General features: G+C 42.5%; 1 protein-coding gene across 8 annotated transcripts in view; it reads right to left on the bottom strand.

Moving 5' to 3' along the window:
* LOC129177354 (zinc finger protein 521) overlaps window positions 1-26,772 on the bottom strand; it is a 147,916-nt gene that overhangs the window by 103,252 nt on the left and 17,892 nt on the right. For all 8 annotated transcript variants that reach the window (XM_054768400.1, XM_054768401.1, XM_054768405.1 and 5 more), the window contains one exon: window positions 20,176-20,379. Coding sequence is in view for 2 of the 8 variants with exons in the window: in XM_054768403.1 (XP_054624378.1) it covers window positions 20,176-20,379 (204 nt within the window). In the remaining 6 variants the exon portion in view is untranslated. The remainder of the gene's footprint in view (window positions 1-20,175; window positions 20,380-26,772) is intronic.

Raw genomic sequence — 26,772 nt, 5'->3', positions numbered from 1 at the left:
AAAACTGCTCCAAATTGATGTACTTTTTGCATCTATTCAGTCAGCTTTATGTTTCTTTCACCCAATGTACGTTTAAATCAAATGCAGCATTTTTACTAACCCAGGCCTGCCATTCAGTTGTGATAAATTAGTATTTCAAAGGAAGTCTCACAAAGGGTTAACTTGAGACAAACTGTTTACATTCTATCTGCATCTCTGCACAATTCAACAAAACATGCAGAAAACAAAAGGGAATACATCAGGGGGCTGGTCGAGGGGGGAAGAGACAGACCAAACAATAAGCTCAACCACATGTGACAGAGTTTGACTTTGTGTGCGCATTTGCAATGTGTGCGTGTGCGTGTGTGTGTGTTGAAGTGGGAGACAGCTAGCGAGGAGCAGGGAGGCGGGGGGGGAGATGAAGACAAAATGCAGAGAGAGGGCAGCGGAGACAGAGGGAGAAATCACATTTGCTCGCACACACATAACAAAAAGGCTGTATCTCCGACAAAAGGGAACACACAGGGGTATTTGTCGAGCTGTCGGCACCAGCAGGTTCCTCTGAAAGTTTATCAAACTAGAACCCCGTCAAGAGGAGTAAACTATACTACAAGGGAGTAAGGGGGAAAAAGTTAAAAAAGGAAAATCTTTTATTTCAGCCATGCATTAAGTAACCTCCCCACTGAGCTCTGCTCTCCTTTCCTGGTGCGGATAAAGTCCTCCCTAGGGGGGGCCGCTGGTAATTTCCAGCTTCCAGCTTTGGCAGAACCTCAAGTATTAGAAAAGACCGCTTAGGGACCTGCCACAATATACCTTCACCATTTTATATGTGCTATAAAAAAAAAAGTATGGTGTTTTGGTGGGCGCTCCCTCCACTCTCCCGTGAAAACCCCTGGAGGCTACCCCCCCCCAGTTCAAATTTCTGAAGTACAGACAACATGTGTGTGTGTGGGGGGGGTGGTGAGGGTGGAGGCGTGTCCCCACGGACACCAGCAATAGAAAATCCACTGCACACAGGAGAAAAAAGCATTTCCTCTCTGGTCTGGCAGGAGTGCTTTTTCCCCTCCTCCCTCCTCTTCTTCCCCTGGCTCCCACCAGAGGCTTTTTACAAAACATGTGTTGCTGACATGTTGACAGATTGCTCAGTGAAGTGTTAGGCGCATGCACACGGCCGGCCATTTAGGGGGGGACATGGGTTCCTACCCAGCATCCTCTACCTGAGGCACCATGTTTTATACATCATCCACCCTCCCTTCTTCCCTGAAGAAGAGGATGAAAAACAATAAAAAGGTAAGAGAGTTGCTTGGTGCACAATGCTTGCTTTAGCTGAGTGAGGCAGGAAATGCTCGGCGGTAGGAAGGAAGCTGCACGACGGAGGTGAGCGCGTCCACTGATAAATATCTCTAAAAAAGGGCGCCGGCTCCAGCACCCAACTCCTATCAGGCCATCGACAGCACTCGTTTTTAATCGCCCTGCGGCTTCCAAAAGTGCTGCCGTGGCAACAGGATGGAAATGGGGGGATCATAATGTATTCATGGTGCCGGCGACCTAAGGGGCTGCGGCGCGCGCTCTCTTGGGACCACACTTTACCCGGAGCCAGACGTGTCTGGGCAAAATCACTCCACACAAGACGGCAGTAGAATACTGAGGAGCCTGTCAAGACGGAGGGAGGGAGAGGGAATGCAGAGAAGGAAGAATGGGATAATGCAAAACAAAGATGGAGACAAGCTCGGAAGCTTCTGAGATTAAAGTGTGATCAGTTGGGTGAAAGGAGGATGATTGGTAGGAAGAGGCTTGCTGGGATGACTGGCTCCACCTTGAAGTGGCTGGGATATAAATGGCAGAGGAAATTGGTGGAGATGATCAGGGCCACAAAAGAGACCGCGGCCCATTTGGCCACAGGTGAGGATGGATAAATGGCAAGGAAGTGAACAGAGGGTTTGAAGATTGATGGTCCAGTAGATAGATGCTTCAGTTGGACAGAGAGCCCAGTTAGTCAACAGCGCACATCCATAGCTGCTAGAATCTAAGGAGTGGAAAGACAGCTAGCTGAAGTGATGCACTGGCTGACCTTCTACATCCTAATCATCCTACCTGCACACTCCACTTCCTCATGACCCACTAAACCTGCAAGAAAAATGGCCAAACCCTCAAATAAAGATACAAAGGAAATAAATGCACCTGATTGAATGTATTTTTACACTTGTATGTATGAAAGAATGGTAAAATGTTCTTGAAAAATTACCTGAACAGTTATAGGTTTCATGATGGCCACTGTATGACCCTGGAACATACTATTTACTCTTCCATTACTCCCTATAGGACAAACTCGTTTTGAAATGAAATCCTATCGCATGACGTCCCTGAAAAGAATGTGTTAAAATGCAACCTAGAAGTAACTCAAGGAATCAAACCTCAGGCCCTTCTGTCACAGGCCACATTCCTAACCACTTGATCACTTAGCATCATCATCTTTGTCATCTTTGAGTGTATATACCAACCGCGGGTGTGAGCTAAGTCTTCCATTCCTGAGCCACTGCATACAAAAGGATGAAAATTTGTCATGCACCTCTACCGTTTTACCCCTGTTATTATATTTCTGACTAATACACCACATAGTGGTACTGTTATTAAACCACACAAGTCATTGACTTGACATTTTTGTATTGTGTAACACGGCTTGATGTGTTCTACAAAACACCCATTGTAACTTTAAGGTGTTTAGCCAAATCACCACAAAATTTGGTACAGACCTTTAGGGGACTGACAAGCACATCCGTCTGAAAAAAATTGAGCAAGATTTGTTGAAAAACATGCCCGGCATCAAGCAAAACATCTTTGCGGGGACACTTATCAACTAACTGGCCAGAAGTCACTGACCATTTGTGTAAAGTTTGTCAAATGTCAATATCTGTATTACAGGTATGGTACCGTGCCTTTCACAGCATTTTGAACACAACCCAAGAGGGGCACCACAATTGTCCTTTCTGTGAAATTTGGAGGGCACCCCATTGGGTGACATGCCTGTATAATACTCCTGAATAGACCACCTGCTGCATTCAGAAATAAAACATTAAGAAAGATGTAACTTGGATGCATTTCCATGCAAAGGTTCTTTTTGAGTTCCGTCGCGTTGCCTCAAGGTGATAAAGCAAATGCACTAAAAGTCTCCCAAAATGAGAAGACACTCCCGCACTAACTATCCTCCACACGTAGTTCACCCTCAGGCATTCCACCTAGGGCCACAGACAACTCCCCCATCTGTCTTTCCTCCTTCCTTTTCGCTGACAGGGTCTGCGACTGTTAAGGTCCAACGAGGACTTCGATGTTTGTGATGACTGCGTGTGCCATCAAGTGAGGGAAGAGAGAGGGTGAAGACAGGTGGATGTAGGGATGGTACATGCATGTGCAACAAGAAGAAGGAGAACGGTGGGGAGAAAAAAAAGGACATGCACAGCGTGTTCTCACAGGGAGTTGACCCCTGGCAATCTCGAGGCATCTGGTTTATCAGGCTGTCTGGCTAAGCCACGCACACACACCTAATGACGCCGAGCCTGGTCCACATCCCAAAAGGCTTCTCTTTCCTGGATCACAAATGGAGAATGACAATAGGATGCTGAATGGCTCCACCTCCTGTTTAAAGCCTCTATGTTGTTGCCTCTGCGGTCAGGTTCAAAGTTACTGCACCCAGCGTCTGACTCATTGATTTTAAATTCATTTCTAAAATGTAATAAAATTAAATGAATAAATAAAAAATAAAAATGTTTGCAACCATTTTTTTCATCATTAAAAAATATCTATTCAGTTGCTTTTTCTCCTCTGTAAATCTTACTTTAAAAATTTAAATATATATTATTTATGCTTATGCTTATAATGCTTGATGTAATAGGGTCTTTTGTAAAGAAGATTGTTATTATTTTCCTTTTTTATTTTTTTTTTTACACTTTTTCATTTGTAATTTTATGGAGATTTTTTTTATTTTTATTTTCGTTATCCATCTTTTGTTAGTTTTTCAGCTCTGTCTATTAAAAGTCGGTCTTGTTTGAAAAAGCTGCATTATTTTATAAAGGAGTCGAGATGGTGCATGTGTTCCTCATGTTGTGGCACCTGTAATGAACATCCATATTTTTATTAGTAGTAGTATTAGTGTGACTGCAATGCCAATTTGTATGCAGCATGACTACTATTTGACTTTATAAAGTGCAGGTGCAATATACTCATAAGTCCGCCTAAGATGCATGCCGACTACTACTAGTGGAGATTAGTAATCATCCAGGGTCTTCATATTGATGGCCAGGCTCAGCTTGTTTGCATATTTACTGGCCTCAGAGCCCAGTCGCCTGAGGTGAGAAGCAAATTACATTCCTGCTCAACCCCACGCACATACACACAACTATCTTGCACTCTTTTCGATTTTTATCCCGCCCCCCCCCAACAACCTTGTTTCTTAACATGCTGATCAGTCATCTTGCAGTAAGCATCCTTGCCTGCTCTGCTTGCATCCGAATAGCGAGCTCATTTGGCTAACATCATCACAGCGTAATCTTGTTGGAGAGAGCAATCAGTTTACTTTGGAATTAGGTATTCCGTTGGCGGGCCCCGCAGAGAGGGAAGGCTCGAAGGGTTTAAAGGATGCAAACGAAAGCATGCTCTCCAGAATACAGTCGTGAGCCTGATTGGGTGATAACAACCCACACTGGCACCATGTGAGAGTAATGAATGGCCAATGGGAGGCTGGAATAATCAGGCAATTGGATTAAAATACAATCACACGGCGGTTTTTGTCTGTTGACTTTATTTGTGGGATATGTTCAACAAACTAAGTTGATGATGAGAAGATGTACGGTAGCTTCAGTGGCGGTCCTAATATTGAGATCATCACTTTGTTTACTTCACCACATCCTGTCCTGACTGTCCCGTAAGACTTTGTTGATCTGATTTTTGTCTGCATGCATTGTATATAGAATGAGTCTGATAACATTATAAATTGTCCGTAATATAAAATAGTGGATTATCAGAACAGGGTCCCCAAACTGAGGGGAAGGAACTTAAATGGGCACGAGTCAATTTGTATTGTCCATTCTATTAATCATCAAGCAGACACTCAGTTTATTGGCTTTTTAAATCATGCTCGCTAACGGAAATTCATGTCGGGTTTGGTCTTTATAAGTAGTTTGGCACGCAGGGAGGGGACTGGCCGCCTAGGATCCAAAATTTGGTGGGGTACAAAATTTCACTGATTAGATTTTTATAAAACATGATGTTACAAATTAATTTTTCTAAAAAAGCAGGGTTTTTATTCATGTGATCACGAAGTTTAAGTTTTTCATATTTTTTAAAGTGCAGTTTATTTCTTCTTTTAATTCTATTACTGTTAATGTTTTTACTTATTCATTTATTTATTTTTATGTCCGATTTTATAACGTTACTATGGACAATGCAAAAAATACTGATTTGATAAAAGTTGATTTTAAAGATTTTTTTTTTAAATGTAAAAAAGTACATAACAACAGAATTGTATTTTTTCAAAAATGCATTTTATGCTGTTTTTACAAGGGTTTTTTGTGTTTTTTTAAAATTGATTTACTATGATTTTTTTATTTTAATTAATTTAGTTCTTGGTTAAAAATGAAACAGAAACAAAAATCTATTTTATATAGGATGGAATTGTCATATGGGATTTTGTTAAGATGACTTATAAAACTGCAGAATGTATTTATTTATTCTCATATTTTCTGTTTTATTTTGGATTTTTTTTCATATATTTTATGAAAAAGAGTCGGTATAGTTTTACTTTATGTTTGTGTGTTGTCTTTTCTACATGGTTTGGGGCCCTGGGAGTGGTGACGGTCATCTGGGGTACAACATTTTGGGGGGCGCAAAATTTCAAAAAGAGCAATCAAATATATTGTCATAGTCGTAGATGGAGTTATGATCCTAATTTAAGGAAAGTGCTTGACTAGTCCACAGGTCCCCTTTACTTCCTGTTGGAGAGGCCCTGTCTGTCATGGCCATAGCCAACTATGAGGTTTGTGAGGTTGGTACTTCATTGTTTTTCCTTCTCAGGCTGACGTGTAGATTACTGTATATGTTTATGTAAATGGACTGGCCTATGCTTGTTTTATAGCTGCCTTCCTTATTGCTAAACATAAGTAAGAACGATGGTGGCCTTTAAGGGTAGAAAAAAGCTCAGTGCTGGACTGCTGGAGACAGAGTGTGCTACAGGTTTCCTGGTTAGACTCGGATGCAAATAATTAAATATGCAAACGTAAAGCTTACCTTTCATTATATTGAAGAAGTGAATAATCAAAATGTGCAACCAACTGTTGCTTTATCAAAATACTAGTGTACTTGACAATTTTGTCTTAATGTCTGGGTTTATCCAACAGACATGCGCCAAGCTTACTTTGTTTAGCCTTTGGCAAATCCCTGCCACTCCTCTGAGAGGCTTCGTAATCAATCGATCAACTCAGGCCAGGCAGATTGCAGGGGGAATAGATAGATGACCTTTCCATTCTCAGCGCCCACTACTATGCATTGCTCTTAGCATTAAGAGGATAACTCAGTGCTACCTTGCTGCTGCATGGCTTCTACAGTCAAACATTACAGAGCGTGTTCCCATAGCTAAAGACAAAGTCGGGCTGCAGGCCTTGGAGACCCTAAACAACACCCATCCTGCCTATAAAAGTCAATTTATGAACGTACCTTCCAGTCTGAAAATGGCAATTAGCACTGAGGAGCCAATGATATTTTAAAATCCCTGTCCTTGTGGGTGGCTTGACTCACATATTCTGAAATATAGGAGTGGTCCTATAGCAGCCCCCACCCAAACACTACACCCTTGCCAACAAAAACATCTACCCCAGCGAGAGGTAGAGAAGAAGGAAAATGTTGAGTCGACAATAGCTTATAGCCACCAAAAGTTCTCCAGAAGTACCACAGTGCCTTAGCAGGATGCCGTCACAGCTGGCTTTGCACAGCGCTAAGTCCGCAGGGAGATATAAACTTGTCCAACTGGTCACTCTTTCCACTGCCCTCCATTTCCCTCTTTCCTTTCCTCCCAATTTGGTTTGGCATACGCCATCAAAAGGGAAAAACACTCTATGGGGATCAATGTGCAGTACATTTCCATGCAAACTCATATGAACTGTTAGGGAGTTGTTCAAAAACCTCCACCAAGGCTTAACCATTTCTTACCTGCATATTGCATATGATGCTGCATATGATTGTATTGTTAGGTAAAAGGATACAGTTTCATCCATGTGCACAATGTGTTAGTACTTATCTAGACTTTATCCTGTGAGGTACAGGGAGATGTTAAGTGCCGATAAATGGAAATTTCCATATAAGATTTAAATCGCTGTCGGGGAACATTTTTGGAAGAAAACATACTGTACCTACCTAAAGATGACCCAAAGTTGCACAAAGTCAAGAACCAGATTTGGCTGCCGAAGACCTGGTTGCCCCGGTACCCGCCCTCGACCGCCACCCAAACCACATTGCACCGGACGCTTATGTTTGCCCCCGCAGGTGGTGGGTCTACGGCGGGGAGGATTCTATGCGGCTTCTTTGGGCTTGCTCCCGGCCGGCCCCTACAGGTGAAGGCCCGACCACCAGGCGCTCGCCTGCGAGCCCCTCCCCCGAGCCTGGCTCCAGGGTGAGCCCCAGGTATCCCATGTATGGCCGAGGTGCGGTCCCTCCTCAGCCTCAGCCTCCCTGGGAAAGTTTATTCCAGGGCACTGGAGAGAAGTGGAGTACGACCGTTAGTCGAACCTCGGCTAAAGGAAGTGCAATGTGGTTTTCGACACGGTCATGGAACACTGGACCAGCTCTACACCCTTGCAAGGGTACTGGAGGGTACATAGGAGTTTGCCCAACCGGTCTACATGTGCTTTGTGGATTTGGAATAGGCATTCGACCAAGTCCCTCGTGGTGTCCTGTGGGGAGTGCGGGATTGGTGGCGCGCTACTAGGTGCCATTCATCCGGGAAGGGCTTACAGTAGAGCCGCTGCTCCTTCACATCGAGAGGAGCCAGAGGTGGCTCGGGCATCTAGTCCGGATGCCTCAGGGACACCATCCTGGTGAGGTGATCGGGGCATGCCCAGCCGGGAGAAGGCCCCGGGGCAGACCTATGACACGCTGGAGGGATTATGTCTCACAGCTGGCCTGGGAACGCCTTGGTGTCCTCCCAGTGGAACTTGAAGAGGTGGCTGGGGACCGGGAAGTCTGGACTTCCCTACTGAGACTGCTACCCCCGCGAGCCGGATAAGCGGAAGAAAATGGATGGATGGATGGATGAAGTTGCACAGAATCAATATGATTTTAACTACGGGAGATTAAAACGTGACACATCTCATTTGGAGAAAAGCTGTATCGTGAGAAAACGGCAGCCAGAAGCCAATCAAACTGAACTATGGGCATTGCTACTGCGAATGATAATACGGTAATATGGAAGTGGTAGTGTGCAAGGCATTATTGGAAGCGCATATTAAGTGCTGTCGGCACAACTTGCAATCCAACCTACCTTGGTGTTCCCAGCGTCAGCAAGTGACATGTGGCTGTTTTTTTTCCGTGGGAGTTAAACAGCTGCTTGCTACTTGTTGATGTCCAAGCAGAAGCTGTAGTAAATCCACATTTCATCAGTTTTACTTAAGATTTGTCAGATCAGTCCGTGTAGATGTTTGGACTGGTCTGCACCCTTAATCACTGAGCGGTTCTATTGACGGTCATTGTATTTGGCTAAGCACCAACTTTCAAGCACCAGCGATCATTTCATTACACACCTCATACATAGAAGAGATCCTTGTTGACAATTTAGTGACATGGTCGATATATTTAGCAAGTAACGGTGCACATTTAAGTGTTTCCTGCGCCATGCATTTATTCAGTATTAAATACAAGCAATCGACAAAGGTGAAGTGTCCGCTGGGCAAGCAAGCGGGAGTAAGGTCCACCTCCGTAATGCTGTACAAAGCAAGTCGGAAAGCATAAAAAAATAAATAAATAAAAAATCCACAATGCAAACCAGTCCTTGACTAACATCGGCAAGAAGGCAGAGCCTGGACACACTCGCCTTCCTGGCAAAACACGCATGGGTGTCCAAAGTGTGGCGCAGGGGCCATCTGTGAAACGTGGATCATTGCAGAAATAAAATGGTAAAAGTGGTAAAAATAGAGCAAAAAGGGATAATGTATTAAAAAAATCTAAAAACAACTAATAAAAACGCAAAGATTTGTCTTAATATATGTTTGATTTTTTTTTTATCAATTGTTTTCTTTTTAAATTTTAACTATCAAAGAACAGCTGGACAACCCTGAAGTAAATAGACAAAGACAAGTAGACAAGAGAAAATTATGTCTTATATATTATGTATTATTATTATGTATTATTATATATTATCATAACAGTGGTTTATTTGGTCCCAAAAAATGTTGACAATAATATCTTTGAGTGTGAATTTGTGGGACAATGAGCATTTCAAAACACACCTACATTGTTTTGTGACTCGGTTAAATTAAAAAGTTTGTTTGTACAGTATTTTTTCATTGTACTTTTCTTAAAATTATTGTTACAATCTCGTCCTGTCTCGTTCTCATGGACCCAATCCCATGCATCGTCTCGTCTCGTGAGTTGGATGTCTCCTGCCACCCCAAATTTTAACACAAAATATATACATTTTGATTTTTACGACATCATTGATATTCACATTTGCTGGGAAATGTACTGGGTATATCTACACACTCTACTCATGGCATTTGGCAAAAATGACACACTGTTGAAAATGCATGCTTCCCTTTTCTTTAGGCCTGCTTACATATCTGCATCTGTTTCATCATTATTCTGGTCAGCAATGGCAGGTTTGAGAGGGAAAAAAATCATTTGAATCATTTGAATTTGGGATCGGAAGGGGGCTCTAAGAGAGTGAGTACAGCCCAAACGTGATAGCCAAACTGGCTTGGCACCAGCATGGGCTGCCTCCTACCTGCTATATATCTCCATCAGCTTTCAAAACACTTTCTTTTCACACTGATCCGCCAAGTAGGGCCTTATACCAGCACATAACCTACCTGGCATTAATGATGCTTGTTAATAAAAATCTGCTGCTGCTTGGTGTGTATCCATCATGGAGATAAGCCCAATGCCAGGCTTATCTAGCTCCCACAGTTCCACCTAGCATTGGTGAACTCATCACTGGCTAATCACCACCTTTTGACTGCCTCACAAAGCAGCCATTGGAATCACATACTGTGGCTGGACATTCTGCTTCAGGATTTTTTGGTAGACGGCAGAATTCCATTTATCTGGTTCCATTTATCACAGCAAGTCTTCCAGGTCCTGACGCAGCAAAACAGTCCCAGACCATCACACTACCACCACCATATTTTGCTGTTGGCATGATGTTCTTTTTCTGAAACGCAGTGTTACTTATACGCCATATGTAATGGGACTTTCCAACAAGTTCAACTTTTGTCTCATGAGACCACAGAGTATTTACCCAAAGATCTTGGGGATCATCAAGATGTTTTCTGGCAAAATTGAGACACGACTTAATTTTCTTTTTGTTCAGCTGTGGTTTTAGTCTTAGAACTGTTCCGTGTAGGCCGTTTTTGCCAAGCGTCTTTCAAATGGTGGAGTCATGAACACTGACCTTAACTGAGGCAAGTGAGGTCAGCAGTTCTTTGGATGTTGTTGTGGTGCATAATTTTGGTTGGCCGGCCACTCCTGGGAAGGTTCACCACTGTTCCATGTTTTCGCCATTTGTGGATAATTGCTCTCACTGTGGTTTGCTGGAGTCCCAAAGCTTTAGAAATGTCTTTATAACCTTTTCCAGACTCAATTAATGACACCTAAGTTATGTTTTAACAGGGCAGTAATCAATTTTTGGGCCATGTAGGTATTGATTTTTTTTCTCCCCTAATAAAAAGTTTTATTTAAAAACTGCATTTTGTGTTCAGTTGAGTTGTCATTGACTAACATTTAAATTTGTTTGATGATCTGAAAAATTTAAATGTGACAAAAATGCACTTTGTCTTTGTCTTCTCACCAGCCATGATAACTTTTCATGCAGTTGTTTCCCACTTGTATTCAACGCCAATCCTAGTGAGTAAACATGCAACATGTGGGTGGTGAGAGCCAACGTCAAGGCTATTGGAGAAAAGGGTAATGCAATTAACGTTTCAGTTTCTCTGTTCGAGGCTTAAGCCATCCGCGAGCTGGAGAGCCTTTCAGTCTCAAAGCTACAGCAGAGCAGCCAAAAGTGACTTGTGCTCTTGTACAGACGATGGGAGCAGCGTCTTTTATGCAATTGTTTTCCACTTCCACCAGCGTGTGCCGAGGGGAGGTGGAAAGCGCCCCAGCTTAACACGCTCTGCAAGTCAACGACAGCCAGACGCAGTCCTATTAAGATTTAATGTGCCATTCTTCTGCTTGTGCCACTGAAAACGAAGGCTAAGGGAGGCAACGAACAAAGAGAAGGCAGAGCCGATGACAAGCGGCCATTGCGGGCAAGTAAGCGAGACAACCAGCTCTGGTCAGGGGATGTTACATGGCAGAAAGAGCGTTGATGGAACATCTGGAAACTTGGGTTGCACGATAGAAACAATATACGGTAGAAACAATCTTTTTGGTCTATACAGACATTTTATTTAATCGCACTTTCACGATAATGCATGCTGATGGCGAAACCTAGCCATGCCCCAGAAAAAGTCATCAATTTAATGTACCGGCCTAATAAAAGTGGCTAGCTAGCGCGGTTAAAGTATGTCCATCCACGGTGCGGAGTCGCTCCTCCAAGTTAGCAATCTTCTCCTCCGTGTCAACAAATAAACTACATTTCTTACAACTATCATTACCACTGGAGGATTAGAGGATGAGGAATGGCTAAGCTATGCGACACACTGAGCAAGAGGAGACAGAGAAGCTAACTTGAAGCTAGCCTGAATATAAAGTAGTGAAACAACAGAAGAATAAGTGCTTCATCTACAAGTCTAGCTGGAACCGCATTACAACAAATTACTAAGTCTGGAAAGAATAATACAACAGCTACACAGAGCAACTACACTTTGAGTGAGCACGTCCAAAAACTGCAAATGACGCAATACATTAGCGCATAGGTCAGCAGCCAAAGGAGGAGCTTTTGTGACCTGTAACTTGTTTGAAATGGTTGTATAATATTTTATATGGAAAAAAATGTATTGTGATATATATCGTTATTGCAAGAGGCTGCAATATATATGCCAATATGGATTTCAGGCCATACTGCCCATCCCTACTGCAAACTATAAATAAATGTTATTAAAAATAATATCGCATATGTTATAAACTAAACCAGGCTCATTGCAGTAAAAAAAAAACTAACAATGTTTTAACAATAATACCCACAGTCAAGGACTGTGGTGGTCTGGTGCTGTATGAGTGCTGCCGGCTCTGGGGCGCTGTGGTTCACTGACACAAACAATATTTTTTGTACAATGAAAAGTTTGTATCTGCAATTTGTTTATCTTACCCGAAAGAAAGAAAATCAATTATTTTTCTTTTTTGCCAATGAAATTTACTGTAGGTAGTGATAAAATGAATTATATAGTGGCTGCCAAGTGCCACCCAAAGCTTGCTCCATTTGTTGAATCGTTAGTGGCAGTTTATTTAATGGTGAAAGATGTCAGGCTCACATTAACAGCGCATATCTTATTGTTCTGCTCCAGTCCAGTCCAATTAATATTATGTTTTTATTACGGCTGCAAAATGATTAAACATTTTAATAAAATTAATCACAGTTTTCAAATTAATTAATCATGATTAATCACCATTTGCAACTATTTGTGACTTATGCCCTTTTTTACTATATTTTATGAACAAAAAGATAAATGACAGGACACAATTTTTAAAATAATTGTAATAGGGCTGTCGCGGGCTTCCTTTAACATCACTATTTTTTTTATGTGTGATGAACGTGCGCACGTCCTGTTTGACTCTCGGCTCACACCGTAGTTTGAGGAAGTAGAGGTGACTGGAGCCACAAGAGGGAACAAATACTGAGCAGAAATTGACAAAGAAAACAGTATTTTGATTTGTAAATTTAGCTTCAAAGCCGTGGCAGATGGATCTAATAAGTTATCTGTAACTACTGTCGCTGTGATTGCAATTGTCATGGAGTAGGTCGACTTACCAGAGAAAAGCAAGAAGGTACTGAAGCACTGCTGGTATTTTTTTTTTGTCATTTATACAGCAGTACCTTGGCATACGAGTGTCCCAACTAACGAGTGTTTAATTTAGATGTCAGCAGTCTCTCGGCTGATTTTTTGCTTTGAACTGTGAGCTAAAATTTGGGTACAAACTGCTAGTTAAGGGTAGGCATAGCCGAGAACAGCTATTTGGGGGCTTACGTCAATGTGACCATGGCTGAAGAGCTAGCCTCGCACTAGCTAGTCATCAACACATCAGTAAAACATATATACATTATAGCAAATTTATTTATTTATTATGTATTGTGTAAAACTATGGCAGGAACAACATCAAAATTAAAGCATGAAATGAATACAGAACCACCATCCACCAGTGGACTGGAGTTGTTTTTCAGAGAGGTTGTGTACCAAACTAATATGTACATTAGTACTCGCCAGCAAGTCTTACCTTTATGCATTCCCACATATCATCAGCATTTGGGACCAAATATGAGGTGAAAGAAAAGGGGAAAGATACAGTATAGTAGTCTATCTGTACAACATGGGACAAAGCTAGAAGGTGCGTTCAAGGACCGTCAAACAAAGTAGGGCAAAACGCAGCTCGCGTTAAACATGCAAAAACTGGGAGATTTCTAAGTGTATATTATTTTTTGAATAAAATAATGGCCCATATTTGCAAAATTGATATCCCTTTACATACAATTTGATGTACTGTAGTTATCGCAGTTACGTATCAAATCTTTACCACAAAGAGAGTTACACCCATACTTGTTATAAATAAAAACACACTTCTATCCGCAATTAACAGAAAGGTTTGGCTTGACATGGTGCGCATGCATTAATCATGCTAAAAATTTGAACGTAATTAATGAAATGAATTCCGGCCTAATTTTTATCCGTATTTGTAAGAGACCTGATTCCCGTCACGTGTTTTTCAGTCTTTATGCTGTCATGAACTGTGCATTACTTTTTGGATGAAATCCTTCTATTCTGCAAATCTGCGAGGAACAACAAAGCCTGTTTCATGAGATTATGTCCACATGCTATCCCTAACTTAAGAAAAAGGTCAAGTGCAGGGGATGGAGAATAATGTAATCTAAAATGCAAAGTCAAAACACGCAGGTGCTACCACAGAGCAAGTGTGGAAGCGAATGGCTGATTGAGCAAACAGATACAAGAGTGTGGACGATAGCGATAGTAAAGAGTTGCCGTGCTGTCCACCGTCTTGTCTAGCATACAACAGAGGCTCTCCACGCTCTCCATTCTTACTGTGATTGTTTTCCTGCAGGAAACGCAGCCCTCATCTGACAAAGGCCCAATAAATACTTTATACAGTGCATAATGTGTGCAGTGTGGAGCACAGGGGAAAGAGAAAGAGGGGCATCCTCATGAGGGCGTATGCTTTGAATTCCTAATGACACTCCTGTTAATGTTACTGGCACAGGCGCACTGAGAGCCAAAGCCACCGCGTTGACTTTCAAGCTCCTCTTCCCTTTTTCTCCTTTTCCGTCTGCCAACATATTCCTCCTCACATGTGGCATGCACCCCACACGCACAGTCAAGACAAGACCAGATCGCTCTAGCATGCTGGAAGTCAGGTTTTCTACCCACCCCGACCGCCTCTCGTCCCATCAAAGTCTTGTAAATAAGCATGCTGCTCTTTGTACCGGGAAGCCGCAAGACGGTACCGTGAAAACACAGAGGAAATTTCTGCAGTGAGGGGCTCAGTTGGACTAATCAGGTCTAGCTTGTGTCACTATTCCCCTTTTATGTGAGCCATTTTGAAGCAAATATAGTCCTGGCACCGTCTTCTTGGCACCGGTGTAGTAGGTTGGATCAATGCAGAAAGAAAGTTAGCATCAAGTACAGCTAATAGGATCCTGTTGGAAATTGTTAAAAAACACAGCCTGGCAGCCAGCAGCCTGCTCATAGTCGGGGGATGTTACTAAATGTTTCCATGTGGCTGACCCAAACACTTGATGTAAATGAATTCAAACACTTTTCGCAATGAGAGGAGGAAAATATGTATCACGGCTTTCAGGAACGCTCATCGGATCCACCGTTGCATCCACCATTGCATATTAGAAATTTGTCAAAACTATTTCCATCACATTACAGCTGAGATATTATTGTTTGGAGTATTGCGTTGTCTCATAAATTCAAGATGTGTTTTATTGAAGCAGAGTGCAACGTCTACAGGGAGGGGGGGGGGAATTTACATAATATAAATCCATACATGGCCCAGTTATCTCTCCGTCGCACCCTTCCCTGATTGATTCCTTTATCTGGGGGAACCAGAAGACATGCTCTGTTTGCTCGCACAGTGGCCAGCAGGAAAACAGAGAAAGACACTTATTAAAAAGGTCATCTCGCAGAGGGTTAAAATAGCTGGGCACTGATCTCCCTGGGAGGGGTGCGGGGTTGGGGGGTGGGGGAAGAGGTATTTCGGGGGGGAACGAAGGGCGAAGGACACAAGGAAAGGTGTTGCTCGAGGGAGCTGGAGACGTAATGAAGGAATGGCCAATCCACCAGCCTGTGTGTGTGTGTGTGTGTGTGTGTGTGTGTGTGGGGTGTGTGTGGGTGTGTGTGTGTGTGTGTGTGTGTGTGTGTGTGTATGTGAGGCATCTTTAGAATTAAACTTTTTGGTAAACGAGGAGCGAACCACCGCGGTTTCTGCTCCTCAGACAAAGCAGTGAAGTGAAGTGTTTTTTTGGAGAGGCCTGTGGAAAAGCAGTGGCTTCCAGTCTCCCCTCGGCGGCAGGATCCCTACATGGAAACCTGATCCGCAGCCATCCTGGAGCCACAGGACTCTCAAACCCCCACCCTCACACAAGTCCCTCTTGGAGCCCTACAGTTTGAAGGGGTGCTCTGGGAGGGGGTGAACATTCCTGTAGCCCTACCAGAGCCCGCCTCAACTCTCTGGAGGAACATTTTTGCAGCCCTGCCCTATAGCCTTCACTTGGAATCTCCAGGGGAGCATTCCTGAAGCCCTGCCCTGGCCCAGCGGAGGCTCCCTGGGGATGCATTCCTGCAGCACTCGCTCTCTTACTCCCTTTCCTCACTCCCTGCCCTCCCCTCGCAGGCTCTCGCCTTCCTCCGCAGCCCAGCATTAGTGCGATCGATAGCACCGATTGCATCTGGGACACGAGGCAATCCATACCCATGCGCTCCCTTAGCGCACTGCAGTGGTCATGGCTTAAGTGCATGGAAAGGTGTTATACCTCCGCCAGACGAGGTGGGGGCCGGGGGGGGGTAGACAATGGTCGTCATTGATCGTGGTGACATGCAACATCTTTTTCTTTCTTACCGTCCATCATGGGTGTGGTCCACATATAGATATGGCTACTTTTAACGAGACTGTAGGCACTGCAGGACATGAAAGGGCATCCGTGACATGTTAGTCAGCATGTCATAAAAGTCTACTTCTACTGATCGAACCTAAGTCCAGTTCTCTGTGTTCTCCTGCATGTTTTTGACCAGTAACTCCGCAAGAATTGTCCTTCTTAGGACATATCTCAGATTTACACTACACCTCCCACACTGAAGACGTGCAAAGACAACAGACAAAAGCCAATTAGCCATTATTTTTTTGTAAGGGCCAACCTTTGGTAATGAAGACGATTAATTACTTGCAGGGTGGATAAATTATCCATCAAATGACAAATTATGCTGATTTTGCTGTAAATTACAGTGGAACTGCCAAAAAGGCATACAATTTGGACTTTAATCCAAACTTTTTTGGAAAACTTGAAAAAACAAAACTTGGAGTTTAAACTATCAATGACAGCATTTAGGATTAGTGTCTTTTTCTTTGACATTCTTACGATGCCACCACCATTGAAGGCAAAGAAAAACTGTGTGATGACAACCGTAGATCCAAAATGTACCTTATTGCAATATAACGATGGTCGTCACTGCTTACTGTGCAAAAGGAACTCTGAAAAAATGCACTCTGAAAAGGTATCATGGTCTTCTAAAACAGGTTCTTATTGCCCTTGAAAAATGTGCTACAAACAGTTGTCATTGGACCAAATGCAGATTAGTTCCACTTATAAAGAAACCATTTGTAGCTTCTTAGCAGGTGCGCCTGCCTGATTGGAAGATGCCTCCCTAACAAAGCATCCATCTGTGAGTTGAGGCTGGATGTAAGGCAGATTAATTGGTCATGGATGTCTACATAATGCCACAAAGGAAATCTCCTCCCATATTTCTGAGTGTACACACAAACATCCAGACAAAGTACTTAGTATGCCATCTCCAAGTTTCTTTTCTCCCACTGTGTTTGAATACTAATAGAGTGTTTCTGCACAATCACAATGCCCTAATGGCAATTAGATTCTTTTGTTTGCTTTCCACAGGGGCTCTTATCTAAACTGCGGGGTTTTTTTCTTTTTTTTTTTTCCAGCATTGAGCAATTAAGAGTTATTTGTCCATAAGATTGACATTCATAAAAGCCTAGCTTCATTATAGAAGAAATATATGGCTGAGTCAGTCGTGACCACAAAGCACCAACAGCGCTCAACATAAAAGGTCTGCGAATCAAATATCGAACTCTCATAACGCTTTCGACTATTTCCTGACTATTACACCACAAAATAAGCCTAATTACAAAGAGAATTTACTAACATGCCCCCGACCGCCTCTTAAATAATGCCCTTTGTGTTTTGATGTAACCAAACAGACAAATGAGGAGTTAGATGGATGTGAATTGGATTAGTGTGAAAAGTTGTTCACCACCTATAGTATACCGTGTTGGATGGCAATAAAAGTGAGCCACGCTTTGATTTCTCATAAACCTGAGGCGCACACATGCTCGCAAAGTTACACCTACAATAAACACGTGTGTGTGCATCTCTGTGTGTGAATAGTGAGAGAGAATGAACAGGCAAATATGCTATGCACACCGGAAATTTTGTGGTGCGTCTAACTAGTAATACAGGGTTTCCTGTATTGTATAAAAATTTTATAACTTTTACAGTAGCAGTAGTTTCATTGCCACTTGTTAATTTTCCCTCACTCTATCACTTTTTTTCAAAAATTAATAAATTAATGAATTATATTTATATATAGGATTCTAGTCACCAGGTGTCAGTAATGTTACATTGATGAGACATGACGTTAGAGACATTAGTCAGCCATGGCTTGTCCGACATGATAGAGTGAAAAAATGTTCTCCTTCCATTCCATGTGGAAGTTGTACATTTTGGACTTCTTACTTTGTCCTTCTTCCCCACTTCGTTTGAAACACTTTAAGTTTGGAATAAGTAAAATGGAGCAGCTAACTAGTTAGCTTGGTAGATTGTTATGCTAGCGGCGGCAATCTCTTATGTCCCTGCAGTGACCACGTAGCCTGCGCAATGTGTCGTAAACGAAGAATAATAGGAGCGTAAAGGTGGCTATAGGGGTGTTATTTCATGTCTACAGGACTCTAATAATGGCAAAAACTGTATTTAGAAAGTCATTAACAGGTTTTCTATGCTCTAGCTACGAGAATGTTCCGTATGTTAATCATTAATCACACTTCACTTATTGAGGATTGGGTCTGGAACCAATTACACTCGATAAATGAGGGACGACTGTATAATAGCCAAAATAAATCTTGTTAAATGCCAATCTCTTGTTGCTAGGCAGAATTTGCATAGCCAAGGATTTGGTTTTGGTTTATGGCTTTCCGTCTCATGACTACTAGATGTCTGTGTTACATGTATGGCACGTTGGGTTATTCGGACTAGAAACTGTGAAGTACTTTGTGATCCAATAGAAATACCTTTATTTTATTATTTACTAAAATTACAGAACTTCTTAGCATTGCATTCAGTTTTATGCCTGAATTAAATATTAAATACATATTGTTAAGAACGACACCGCCATCTGTTGGGGACAATGCCCTGAACCAAGAGTGAACACTGGACATAATTTTAAATTAAGAGGTTTTAAAACTGACTGTGACAAGACCCTGGATGTGCAAAAGAGGACATCGAGTCAGGGGGAGACACAGTCAGAGACACAAAAAAACCTTCAAATCACATCATTAGTTCTCTCTGCCACCTTGTCAGAGTATTAATAGCAGCATTCATCCATCAACAGGTCAATGACACACACTGCCAATGGTACCCTTCTCTTCTACCTCCAGCCACAGTGAGCTAGCTAGCAGTGAGGAAAGCCTGAATGACTCTCTCGGGCCATTTTCTGGCCTTGTTAGTGTGGAGAACTTGTAGCTCTTGGTTAAATTAAATGTTAGAACCCAGTATGCTGGACCAGACCAAAGTGCAAACGTGTATATATTTGGTCTGTTTTTCTTACAGGAATTTTAGGGTGCTTTCATACTAGCACCCTTAGTTTCCTTTTTAATGGACCTCTAATACGGTTTGGTGCATTTAGTTTGTTCAGGTCTTCACACAGTAACTGAACTCACTGACACTCGCTGCAAATGCATCTTTGGTTTAGCATATAAGCAGTTAACATGTCTTAATTCACCCTAAAGTAGCACATCGTTTTGCGATGTGAAGAATATTTATATGTCTGTGTATGTGGAATGACTAGTGTTGGTCATTGTTGTTGTTTAATAGCACCGCTTCCGACCTTCTTTCTGTCTACATTCTTGCGCTGCCCAATTGGAGAAGAGAGCGATGGTCACATCACTTGCTGTGACGCATTTGGGGATGCTTGGAATTTTTACCGTCTGAACAGAAAGCACACTGGGGAAAGACCAACATGTAAACTGATTGGGACCAGAGAAGGGGAACTATAGGCATGAAAGCATCCTAAGTACCTATCGTGTACTCTTTAGTCTATTTGTACAGGACATCTGTAGGTCTTGATGTGCATCAAACATGAATAATGTGAGCAAGGCCAAGCCAAAGTGGCAGTCTGGTGTGGAGCTCCCCTTGGTGCTGCATGCTAACACGCATAGCGCATCATATTCTCCGTCGGCTGGCACGGAGCGAGCGTGGGAGTGGGAGACCAAGTGAGTGGCAGAGTGGAAGGAAGGCTCGGCGGACTGAGCGTTGTTTACCTGTCAGCTGGCATTGATTAATCTTGTGTTCGGTGAGATCGCTCAGCGACTCGAACACCTGCTGGCAGCTGTCGCAGCTGTGTAGCGCGGGCTCCTCGTCCTCCTCCTCTCCCTCCTCGCCTTCCTCGGGAGAGAGCAGCCTCTTCTTCTTCAGACGCCCGCTGTCTGCATCCTCCGACTCTCTCTCGGGGGCACACTCTGGATCTGTTGGAGCCACAGGAAATGACACAGTCAGAAAGGGTGACCCGGCACCACAAGGCTCATGTGGCTTCCTCTGGGCGGCAATAAACCAGCTTTCCAAAGCTTGGATTTAATAAAAACAATAATAAAAACTGTAATAAAAATGCAGGTTCAATTTGGGCCAAGCACTCATGCCATTGCAAACGTGTTGGGCCGCTGCAGGTGAAAGATATACACACACACACCTATGTTATTAGAAATGGTTTTACGTGGTGTTTGCCTTGCTTCACCCAAGCAAAACTTCAGTATATGAAAGCAGACTGATGGGAATAAGTGTAGTTAATAAATCTTGGACTGCAGCTTTGGCCGGACCAGAGTAAGGAAAAAGAAAACACAATTCTACCAGCCATTCGTGGTGGACAGCATGAGTCAGGAGACAGAACATATTAACCAGACATTCCAAGGCCAGAGCCATGCATGTCTGGCAGACACACACACACAAAAAAAAATTGAGATTGTGTGTTTCGCTGTCGTCACGACACACTTGCCTAAATTATTCAGCCTCGCTCGCAGGCAGCCGCGGGTCGCGCACATCAATATTCTTCAATCCATCTTCAGTTTTTGTCTCTTGTTGGCTTTGTACTGCAAGTAGCATCCAGGGAAAAGACCACAGACGAATATTCTTTTTCAAGCTTTTAATCACAACTTGATGTGCACAACAACACTGTGTAAAGGTGTACGTGGAACTGCGGGTTATGAGCAGGCGATGAGGCCAGCAACCGCTCGCAACGCACTTGACAATAAGGCTGATTAAAAAGCCACAATTACAATCATCGCCACCTTGGCTGAAGCTCTGTGGGGGCAAAGGAGTTTGCGTACTTCACTGGCGGCCATTTTGAACCTCAATGATGCAAGCTTGGACTTGACATTAAGAAGCCTTTGTTGTATACTGACGCTTGCAGTTTGCAACTTTGTGGGAATAGTCTGGGGACGGCGCTTTTCTGTTCCCAGTGCACTAAGCAAAGGACATACACATGTGCTTGGGTGAGTTTGCTATGGAAGAACCTCATCGAACACACTTGGGATGAATTTGATCCAAAATTTTGAACCATGAGGCCCTCTCTCCAGTCTAACATCACACACACTAACACTACTTTTGCCCATATAGTGCAGGCTACACTGTAGTCTGTGCTAAGGGTGTTAATTCCACTGTAGAGAGGAGCAGGCATCAGTTAGTAGGGAGGTATGGCGCTTATTAGTGGCAAGGCCTATATTTCTACGAATAAATACATCCAAATAAAATGACCATATGACTAATGAATAGAGAAACTGCAGAGATCTGGCATAAATCTAGGATGTAAAAATAGGGGCATACAATACTGCGGGATGAGCAAAGAAGGCAAAGCAAGATGATCTTCAAAAACTTGTTTATAACATCCAAGTGGCAGCCGGTAAGACCGCATGCTTTGATTCATCTGTTCAGGTGCTGCTGTTTTGGTTAGCAAGAAAGTTAAGCAGTTGAGAACAACGGCGTCTGTGAGCTAAGGTAATTACAGTTACCGTTTCCCCTGTTTGAGTTTCAAGTGGATGACACAACCGGCTATTCAGTGAGACACGGCGTCTGTTAGAGCGGGCCACAAAATATTCCCCCTTAAACTGTGAAGTTTCTTGAGAAAACAGCTTCCAAAAAAACAACGGCCACCCACGCTTTTTTCTTTCTTTCACCCCCCATACTTGCACCACAGTATTGATGCCACATCACACCCTCCATTGTCCTTCCCTCCTAGAGACTGAGCATGCCCTCTAAAAATATCAACCAGGTGGTCCCCGGTGGGAGCATGCAGAAGAGAGCTGAAGGTGTTTCATGAAAATGAAAATCCCAACCCAATCCTCACAGATGCAGGCCTTTGTTGCTCTAGGGGCCAAATGCCACACGATATAGACCTCATCTAGGCAGACTCAGAATGACAATATCCACCAGAAAGTGGACTCTTTTTCAACCATGTGTCCATCAAGGCATTTTTTTATTTTTTTTTTATTTAGTCTACCCCGTGGCATTTGGAATCATTAATATCTCCGACAATATGACAATGTCCTGACAAAATTGACGATATACGGTATGTCATACATACAGTAGTCTGTATGTAACCTTTGCAGCAAAGCTAGCGAGAGAGGTGTCATCGTTGGTCCACCAACATTACAGGACACTATAGTATAGATAATCCATGGTCGTGAAGGCAATAACAGATATTCTCCCTGTGACTTTAAAATCACTATTAATAATTATTACATATTGTAGCTTTAGAGTAGAGCTGCACCAATTAATCAATGAATCGATTATTCATGAATTAGCCAATTACTCAACAACTGTTTGGCATTTGAGTAATTGCTTTTTGATTTAAAAATGTAAATATCCTCTGATTTCAGCCTCTCAAATATGATTATTTTTTAATTTCCTTAGTCATCCGTGAAAGCAGGCCAATTATCTTTGTGTTTTAGGCAAAACAAGATATTCCCTCACACATCGGCTGTGACTTTGGAAAACAGTGATCGACATTTTTGACTCTTTACAGACCAAACTACTAAGTGTTTGTGTTCGGTTCATCTTGATTTGGCCCATCTAAGGCCTAACCGATTACTCGATTAATCGAAACAACAAGCTTCAGGTTAATTGACAAAGAAAATCATCTTTAGCTGCAACCCTACTTTAGAGTACACCGTACATAAACCTATTGGCAACATCATCATCTACACTACTTTGCACCCGGCTAGCACTAACCCAACATGAAAGGTGTCCTGGCTGGTCTACTAATATTATAAAATCAAGGGATGCAGGGCCGCCACAGCAATGTCAAGGATGCTATTCCCCTTATTACAAGATAGTTGATGGCATCAACATGATTTTAAAGCTGTAAGTTGAAGGTCAAATTTGTACTTTTAGTTCCTTTAAAACAAAACCCACCTTTTTAAGTGCAATACACAAATTTGGCTCCCAAAACATACAGAAATATGTACGGCACTTTCTCCGAACCTGCAGAGTTCTTTACGAGGATCTTCTCTTCTATGTATATTTTGAAATTGTTAGTTGTAGGTGAAATGGAAATTACATGGTTGTAATTTTTTTACATTATTGAGGTATATCCATCCATCCATTTTCTATACCGCTTCTCCTCATTAGGGTCGCGGGGGCATGCTGGAGCCTATCCCAGCTGACTTTGGGCGACAGGCGGGGTACACATATAGACAAACAACCATTCACACTCACATTCATACCTATGGACAATTTAGAGTCGCCAATTAACCTCACCTGCATGTTTTTGGAATGTGGGAGGAAGCCGGAGTACCCGGAGAAAACCCACGCACGCACGGGGACAACATGCAAACTCCACACAGAAATGCCCAGGGGAGAATCGAATCGGCCAACGTGCTAACCACTAGACTACCGTATAATAATGGTATAATAGGTATAATAATGATAAAATACTGCAAACACTGCGTGTTTTGTCTAGTGCACCTCAACTTTAAATTTTCGACTCCTTTCTCAGGTTTGTCGTCAGCAGGTTCAGAGAAAATGTCATGGAAAGCTTCAGCAGGAAATTGCTGGTTTTAATTTTGAGGGGTGGACAGTTCCATTGATGCCACAAGCATGAAATGGCAAAAACGAACACCTGTATCCGCACCTCTATCCAATTCCTCACCAAAATGTAATGGTTTCTTTCTTGGTACCTACAAAGTTCAATGAGAAAATATTTTAACATTGCTTTTCAGAAAAGTACAATGAAAAAAAAATATGACAATTGCAATCTACTTTTTTAATTACATTACCTTGTATTGCTCCTCACAAGGTTACACTCTTCTGCACTCTGTGCATGCTACCAGCCCCGCCTCGACCCACCGAGACAAAGAGACCGTATGACTAAGAAAAGGGCTCACTCCATTCATGCCATTGTTCTATGGAACAAATGCCCCATCAAAATCAAACTTGTGCAGACACAGCACACACTTCTTTCATATTACCAGATTTTGCCTAACGAAAAACACACTGATGTGCATAATGAAAAGCACTCTCATCTCATAATACTAAAATAGTTCCAATTGCAGAAAATTCCTCAGATTGTTTACATGCACAGATATATTTGCAGATACACACACATGCTTTAGAAACGTTTTTTTCTCCACCAAACAAGTGCAAGATTTGCAAAGCAGATACATTTACATTGTCGTGAACTAAAATATGCTCACAAAAAGCAGTAAACGGAAAAAGAAAATTGCAGAGAATATATAAAGAAAAAATGGCAAGAAAAATAATTGGACAGCATCTTGCCACACAGCCTGGTTTGACCACAAGGCCTCATCCACATCACAGGAAATATCGCACCCACATCAATCTCATCACAGGCCTCTTCCACCTGTGGTCTTTTCATCGTGCTTACTTTCTGATTGAAGTGTTAACAATAAAGCATTGAGGTGTTTGGCCGGATGGTACATCCAGTGGTGTGAAAAAGTGTTTGCCCCCTTTCTGATTTCATTTTTGTTGCAGGTTTGTCACACTTAAATGTTTCGAATCATCAAACAAATTTAAATATTAGTCGATGACAACACAATCGAAGGCAATATGCAGTTTTTAAATTAAACTTTGTATTATTAAGGGAGGGAAAAAAATTTAAACCTACATGACCTGATGTGCAAAAGTGATTTCCCCCCCCCCCCGTTAACACATAACTAAGATTAATTGAGACCTATCAGTCTGGAAAAGGTTATAAAGCCACTTCTAAAGCTTTGGGACTCCAGCGAACCACAGTGAGAGCCATTTTCCACAAATGGCGAAAACATGGAACAGTGGTGAACCTTCCCAGGAGTGGCCAACCAAAGTTACCCCAAGAGCGCAGCAATGACTCATCCAAGAGGTCACAAAAGACCCCACAACAACATCCAAAGAACTGCAGGCCTCACTTGCCTCAGTTAAGGTCAGTGTTCATGACTCCACCATAAGAAAGACACTGGGCAAAAATGGCCTGCATGGCTGCGTTCCAAGACGAAAACCACTGCTGAACAAAAAGAACATTACGGCTCGTCTCAATTTTGCCAGAAAACATCTTGATGATCCCCAAAACCTTTGGGAAAATACTCTGCGATCTGACTAGACTTTTTGGCAGGTGTGTGTCCCATTACATTTAGTATAAAAGTAATGCCACATTTCAGAAAAAGAACATCATACCAACGAGGAAAAGGCTTCTTGAGACGTCATCTGTACTTCTGTGTAGAAGGTGTCGGACGTTTCGCTCCTCATCCGAAGAGCTTCGTCAGCAAACTAATAAGTGCTGGTAGCTTAGGCCTTAAATACAGTAAGAGTGGGCGGAATTGGTGTGCCAACACCCTCCTCCTATTGGTTCGTTACACTAAGCCTGCATTCCTCATCTTTACAGTGGTATAATCCTATCCTGTTATTCACACCTACGATAAAAGGGAAGTGTCGCTCCCTGAATTGGGTATGAACGACTCTGATACTGGCTTGTTAGCATCTATTGTTCTGGCTCGGCCCTGCCTTCACCTCATTTGCAAGACTAAGAGCTGTGGGTTTTGGTCTCAGTAACCTGCTGAACACAGGGTCCAAATTGAACCTCAAACCACCATTCCGATTCAATGATGGGTTCTGTTGTTTGACAAAAATAGCTTCCTTTACTCCTCTTTCAAACCATCTGTTTTCTTTGGCCAAAATCTTTACCTCGCTGTCCTGAAAAGAGTGATTGGTAGCTTTCAGGTGTAGATGTACTGCTGATTGAGGACCACTAGCATTGTCCCTGCGATGTTGATAAAGCCTTTTTTGGAGCATTTGCTTAGTTTCCCCAATGTAGTGCTCTTTGCATTCCTCATCTTTACAGTGGATGGAATAGACCACATTGCTCTGTTTCTGGTTTGGAGCCTTGTCTTTAGGATGCACTAATTTTTGTCTCAGGGTATTTACTGGTTTGAAATAGGTAGGAATTTTGTGTTGCCATAAGATCCTCTGGAGTTTTTCAGAGACCCCCGCTATATAAGGGACTACCACTCCTCTCCTTTTTGCTTCTGTGGGCTTTTGGGTTTCTTTCCCTACTCTCTTCTTTTGACATTTGTTAAAAGCCCACCGTGGGTACCCACAGGTTGAGAGCGCTCTCTGGACATGTTGTGTCTCCTTTTTCTTTCCCTCAGCACTAGTTGGTATTTGTTCCGCTCTATGTTGGAGGGTCCTAATAACCCCTAGTTTATGTTGTAGTGGATGGTTTGATTCAAAAAGCAGGTATTGGTCAGTGTGTGTGGCCTTTCTAAAGACCTCTGTAAGTAGCTGTCTGTCCTTTCCTATAATTACCTTGCAGTCTAAGATGGCTAGTTGGTTTTCTTTAGTGTCCTCGCGAGTAAATTTGATATTGGTGTCCACCG

Source organism: Dunckerocampus dactyliophorus, chromosome 2, assembly GCF_027744805.1.
Source record: "Dunckerocampus dactyliophorus isolate RoL2022-P2 chromosome 2, RoL_Ddac_1.1, whole genome shotgun sequence".
Classification (NCBI taxonomy): Eukaryota; Metazoa; Chordata; class Actinopteri; order Syngnathiformes; family Syngnathidae; genus Dunckerocampus; species Dunckerocampus dactyliophorus.
The sequence above is the reverse complement of the archived record's forward strand: the minus strand, read 5'-3'. Positions and strand labels throughout refer to the sequence as shown.